Below are 6,273 nucleotides of genomic sequence, written 5' to 3' on the forward strand. Positions count from 1 at the left end.
TTTTAGTATGAGTTTGATGTTAGAATATGCCTGTCAAAGAGAAATGCAGCAAGAGCACAGCCTTACTTCATCCTATTTCTTTCTACATAGATGTCCCCAAAAAGGGTTGAGAGACCTGACTTCCCAACGGCGCCCTGCACAGGCAGGTTCTGCAGGCAGGTCCATCAGACCACTCTGTGCTCTGGCTTTTGTGTTTGTCTTGTGTTTTGCCTATTGATGTTAGAATATGCCTGTCAAAGAGAAATGCAGCAAGAGCACAGCCTTACTTCATCCTATTTCTTTCTACATAGATGTCCCCAAAAAGGGTTGAGAGACCTGACTTCCCAACGGCGCCCTGCACAGGCAGGTTCTGCAGGCAGGTCCATCAGACCACTCTGTGCTCTGGCTTTTGTGTTTGTCTTGTGTTTTGCCTACTACAGGTACCGATGGCAACAGACAGTGCTCTTGGCACTGGCTGAGGGCGCAGTCCCGGTCACAAAAGCTACAGGACTAAACTGCCTTTACCCAAGTCCTGGCTCCAGCGGGCAATTATTTTGCATGCTGTGATGAGAGGTATCCATCTGGGGAGACTATTTACTCAGTTAGGAGGAGGTCACTGAGCACCTGAAGCTGTGCTTGAGGATTTTCACTTCTGCTACCAAGAGTAAAGCAGGCAGCCACCCCAAACTTCACATCTCACGCTTCCACCCTGCTGCGCACTCCTGATTCCCTCACAGAGCAAACCAGGCTTGTGAACCAGGCACCTCCCTCTGCACTACTGGGAAAAAAAAAAAAATCTTTTTTTCCCCTTACAGCTCCAAGCAAGTTTATATTAATGAAAGAACCTTAAAAAGCCCCAGCAGAAACATACAAGGAGTTTTGTGTGTTTTTACAGAATCACATAATCCATCGGTTTGGTTGGAAGAGACTTTTAAGCTCAAGTCCAACAGTTAACCCAGCGCTGCCAGTGCTTTCCACACTTCCTATGGCCCTTCTGCGGAGTTGTGACATTGACGGGTTCCTTCACACATCTGAATGCTCAGAGGGGGAGTTTCCCACTGCCACTGTGGCATGTTCCCCATGGCAGGGCACGTCTGCACCGGCGGCAGAGCTGTTTGACTTTGTTCTGTTTGAGCAGCATCAGCGCGCGCCTCCTCCTTCACTGGGCTGTTCATGTGCGTTTTGTTTGGGTACAACCTCTTTTCCTTTTCTTGCTGAGAGAGAACGAAAGCATTCAGAAAACATCCACCCACTGCCCTCCCTGGGGACTTGGTTCTCAGCCCAGCTCCACAGTTTGGTCTCCTCTGTCTCTCTTGCAGAGCTCTCCTGTGGAACCCACAACCCGCAGACATGGAACCAGCTCTGAACAGAGGAAGTGCTTGTTGCAAAGGCCGAAGGGAAAGGTGCCGAAGGAACAGCAGAGTAACTTTGCTGACCTGGGGTTACTGAGAGCCCTCTAGTACCCACTGCGCTCCATCTGAAGTGATGCAAATATGTGGCCTTCTTTCTTTAGTTTTGAGTAACAGGCTAAACAAAGGTGAAGGAGATGTTGGACACTAATATGGCAAGGGAGAGGTTTTACCTGTGAGATGCTGGCTACTGCTGATGTAGAAATATTGACAACAGTTGAGGATGTAGAGACGGGACTGGCATTGGTGGTTGAAGCTGTAAAATTAAGAATTACTGCATTAAATGCTTCTAGAAAAGCACAACAGATGAGGCCAATCCAAGCTGTGAAGTAAGGACTTACTAGACCTGTATGCAAGTATTTGTGCTTCTGGCAGCACTCTGCTGGCAACAGCAGAAAGGACTTGGGGTGTATTTTGAAACCAGTTACAGCTGAACTGGCTCTACGGAGAAGGAGAGCCAGCACATCTTTAAAAGCAGTGCTTTCCAGTATTTCAGAGACCCCTTCCCTCCCTGCCTGCTAATCAACTGCAGTGCAATGAAAATGGTTTCATCTTCACGAAAAGCTCTGAGAAGACAACAATCCTATCCTGATGGTCAGTTAGTAGCTGTAGAAAATCAATCAGGATAAATCGGTAAAATGGATATGAATGGGTTTAAATCAGCTCTGATCCAAAACTTTTAGGACACAGTACAAATATTTCAAACAATGTAACAGGGATGCTTCCTACTGAAGAAAGCGAACGTGTCTCCCCATATCCCTGGGAGACTACAGCTGGTTTTTGGATGAGACTTTCTAAAATTGTCAACAGCTTGTAGGACAAATGATTAGAGATGTGTAGTTCTTACTATGAGTTTTCAGATGTCTAACAGTACTTCACGTCACTGCGTTTGGTTCTTCCAAAACACAGGAGCAGCTGAGAGCACCATCTCAGCTCCAGGTGCTGAGCAGGCGTGGTGGCAGTGCAGCCAGCCACAGGGCCACTGCACTGGACATTACCCCACACGGGCTTTTGGGACCCATGAGCATTGGTGAAAACAAATAATGAAACCAGCATCGACAAAACCAGGAGGTACTAAACCAGGTGCCACCAAGAAATGTGGGTTTTTTGCTAAACCTTCTTTCTCTGCACACAAATAAAATCAAAAATCACTTTTAGATACTTATGAAAAGATGTGCAGAAATCCACAGTATCATCAACTTTACCGTTACCCTGAGCAAAGCCCTCGCTTTAGGTAACACCCACGTGGAATTCACCCCAAGACTGAAGAACTCGAGTTCCTGAAGGTTTCAGTCTGTCTACTCCAGGGAAACAGAACCCCCACAAACTCTTAACCAATGCGTGTTATGGCAAGCACTGATACTCCCTGGTGAACAGCTCCTGGGAAGAGGAATGGATCCAAAACATGCCTCAAAAGAGATGAAAACCAAAATAAATATATCTGAAAAGAGGGGCGGAAATACACACTACTTGCAAGAGAAACGTGCAGGGTGGCATCTCTGCAGAAGCAGAAATGAAGGTGAGAAATTAGGCCCTGGGAACCTCCTCATAGACAGGAGCAGCAATGTTCAAAAACAGATGGGAGAAAATTTTTGGAGAGAACGTTTAGAAAAAGGAAAAGAGGCTGCGCTGAGCAGAATAACAGTGATGAACATAATCGAGTCCCTACAGCAGCTCTGCAGCTACTAGGAGCTGTGGGAGTGACGTAGCCCTCAGATACTCCTCAGAGCAATTGCTGGAGAACGGGGCTTACTTTCCAAGTAAAACTCCTTTCAACTCTACACGTTATGGGAATGACGAAGGCTGTTAGTACCATAAGAAAATGTCACCTCCTAGGGCTCTGCAAAGAGCAGCTCGCTGGAAAAGCTCCTCACTAACACAAAACAAACCTGCTGCGAAGCTGGAGGAGATGGATGGACTGTCTAGAAGAGAGACTATTCAAGCACCTCGCTCAAGATTACCATGGAGAGCAAACAGGAAGGGATGCTCATCTGCAGTGCTCTGAAGAGGCTGCTTCTCCACCCAGACAGGTAACAGGGGTTAAGAAATCCTAGATAAAAGATCCCAAGTGCTGGCAGTCTGGAAAAAAACACAGGTTCCCTCATATGAACTTCATTGTTTATCTGAACTCAGATCTCCTTCCAACATTTCTTTTTTAATTAGCCTTTAATTAGCCCGTGTAAGACAATGGATTTTTACTAACAGTTCCCACTACACAGATAAACCAGATAAATGGCTGCAAGAAGCAGCCACTCCGACGATGACATGCCCAGTATTTCCAGGCGCCTCTGTGACATACCACCATGGCTGTAGCTCAGGTGAGTACAGAAAGCAAAATTCTTAGGCACTGAGTGCATCTGACCATTTACCAGGGTTCAAAGACCATGTTACTTCAGTTCAGCAACAGCAGACCAAATGCTGTCTGTGCCCAGAAACACCCTCTGCTGGGACAGCAGCATTGTACTGCAGTGCAGCACCCTGCTGTTCTGGTGGGACGGAAAAGACAGATTGGCAAGAGATTACTAACAAAGCACCTCTGCTCTTCCAGCTCCTGCTCTCCACCACCTCCTCTGCACCAGCCTGACAGTGGCTCTGCCACCTCACCAATCCCCAGGGATCCGCATGCTCGCTGTGGCTCGTCCCTGGCAATCCTGCCGGCGGGGGATGTTATGCAGAACCATTTCTGACCCCTGGTGATTAAAGCTGGTGCTATAAAACACTGCAGTTCATTAGGGCAGCGGGAGCACCTGGAAGTGAGTTATGGTGGAAGGAAAGAAGGATTTCTAGTGTTGTATTGCTCATGTGATGAACGTGAAAGGTAAATTAAGGATAAACGTTACGCTGGGATATTCACTGTCACAATGACACAAGCTGAGCAAGCACCACAACACACTACAAGGCCTTCGCATCAGTAAGACATATGCTAAAATCCACCTAAAATCCACAATTAGCAAAGTATTGCTAATTTTCAGAGTTAGTCCCCTTTTCTTTGCACTCATTAGATCACATCTGGGTATGGCTTCATTGTGGGACCTCGAGCACAAGAAACACAGTGATAAAATTCAGTGGGTCTGGCAAAGAGCTGGCAGAACCATCAGGGAGCAGGAGCACACGCCCTGCAAGGGGCAGCTGAGGGAACAGGACTGTCCAGCCGGGGGAAGAGACAGCTTGGGGGGACCTGCCGGTACCTGCACGGAGCTTATCAAAAGATAGAGCCAGGGTCTTTTTGCAGGTGCCCAGCAGGAGAAGAAGAGAACCAGTCACAATGGGACAGAGGGAATGCTCTGAGCTGACAAAGGAAAAAAGCTTCACCACAATGGCAGTCAGGCACTGGAACTGGTGAAACCTCCATCCCTGGAGGTTTTTGAGACCCAACTGAACAAAGCTCTGAGCAACCTGATTCTAAATTCAGTATCAGCTCTTCTTGGAGCAGGAGACTGAACCAAAGATCTCCTGAAGTCCCTGAATTATTCTATAAAAATATCCCACAAGAAATAGATTAAGAATTCCTGAAGTGCTTTCTAAAAACTACAGAGAAAGAGACAGATTTTCACAATCCATCACCCAAACATAAATGGCAAGAATGCTGTCTGAAAGAGCAGTATTGGTTTGCACATAAGGAACAACGTTCCATTATCCAGCTCACTAGTACATTTACTCCTAAAAACGGCTTTGGAAGCTGGTGAAATTCAGCACCTGGTTCTCAGAGGTGGCACTTACAGCAGCTGGACTATTTGTAGGTTAGTTCTATACTGAGAAACTCACTTTCTAGCAGATCTACCAAACTGGGGTGGGGGTGTGATATATAAGAGCATCTACCTCCAGAAGCAATTTAAAAAAAAGTTAAAAAATGCAGTATCAGTCGGCGTTATTTCCTGACATCAAGGTAAAGCCCACCAACAAAGAGCATTCCCAGTAAAGGCATGCAAGAACACAACACTCAGAGTCCTCTCCCCTTCCCGTTGCTCTTCACTCCGTTAAGTCCATCAGCGTGGCACCGACAAGCCAGCCTGGTGCATACAGAGGTATGAGGCAAATACAGAAGCAAACACAGACACAGACACGGGCACGAAGAGCAGAGGCAAAGCATTAAGAAGCATGCACAGACCACGAACACACAGACGAGCCTCTCTTTGTGGTATCTGGACTCAGGCAGGTGGAGAGAGATGCAGATAAAAACCATGCCAAGTTACCTTCAATGGAATAAGAATAATGTGCTGGGCTGGGCTGGCTTGTGGTTAACCCTGAAGTGCAGGTAAGAACACTGTGCTGACTTGGAGATGGAGTCTGAATTAAACCACTTTCAGGTTTCATACCTGGCCACAGTGCACCTGAATCAGATAAATTGGACCAGTTACAAACAAATATGCTGGGACCAAACAGCATGCTGCTACCTTAGGTTAAGAGTTTTGCTCGTCACAAAAGCAAGTAACAAATCACACATGGAAAACGTTTAACCAGTGAGTGCTGACTGTCAGGCTGTGCGTGGATTAGAGCTGCTGACACAACTGGCTGAAAAAGAGAAAATTAAAAGCACCAACAAGACCAGTTTCCAAAGCTTTCAGCTAAAACTCCATCAGTGTCTGTTAAGGGTCGAGGGACTCTTAGCTCAAACCAGGACATTGTCCCAGGAAGATTCGCTGCCACGTCGGTACAAAGGAGTCGCCGACCCCTCTGGGGTTTGGGCTGAGGGGTACAGCGCTGCAAAGGACCTCAGCTTTCACCCAGCCAGGCTGAAGGTGGCACTGTCAAGGTCAGGGTCAACGCTTCCACTGCTTCACTGGGCTTCAAGTATTTTAAAACAAGCCTCAAATCAGTAATTTTCACAGACTGACAAAAGTGAATATACAGCTTAAAAAAAAAAGGGGGGGGGGGGGGAACAAAA

General features: G+C 46.9%; 1 protein-coding gene across 2 annotated transcripts in view; it reads right to left on the minus strand.

The window, feature by feature from the left end:
* The window catches only part of EYA3 (EYA transcriptional coactivator and phosphatase 3), a 29,246-nt gene that overhangs the window by 10,144 nt on the left and 12,829 nt on the right, over positions 1-6,273 (minus strand). Inside the window, exons 6-7 of one of the 2 annotated variants that reach the window (XM_010142253.1) lie at positions 5,582-5,719; positions 1,562-1,644 (exon numbers count right to left, since the gene is read on the minus strand). In XM_010142253.1, coding sequence (XP_010140555.1) covers positions 1,562-1,644; positions 5,582-5,719 — 221 coding nt within the window. The remainder of the gene's footprint in view (positions 1-1,561; positions 1,645-5,581; positions 5,720-6,273) is intronic. The other variant, XM_010142254.1, reaches the window with a different exon arrangement.

This window comes from Buceros rhinoceros, unplaced genomic scaffold (genome assembly GCF_000710305.1).
Source record: "Buceros rhinoceros silvestris isolate BGI_N320 unplaced genomic scaffold, ASM71030v1 scaffold3848, whole genome shotgun sequence".
NCBI lineage: Eukaryota > Metazoa > Chordata > Aves > Bucerotiformes > Bucerotidae > Buceros > Buceros rhinoceros.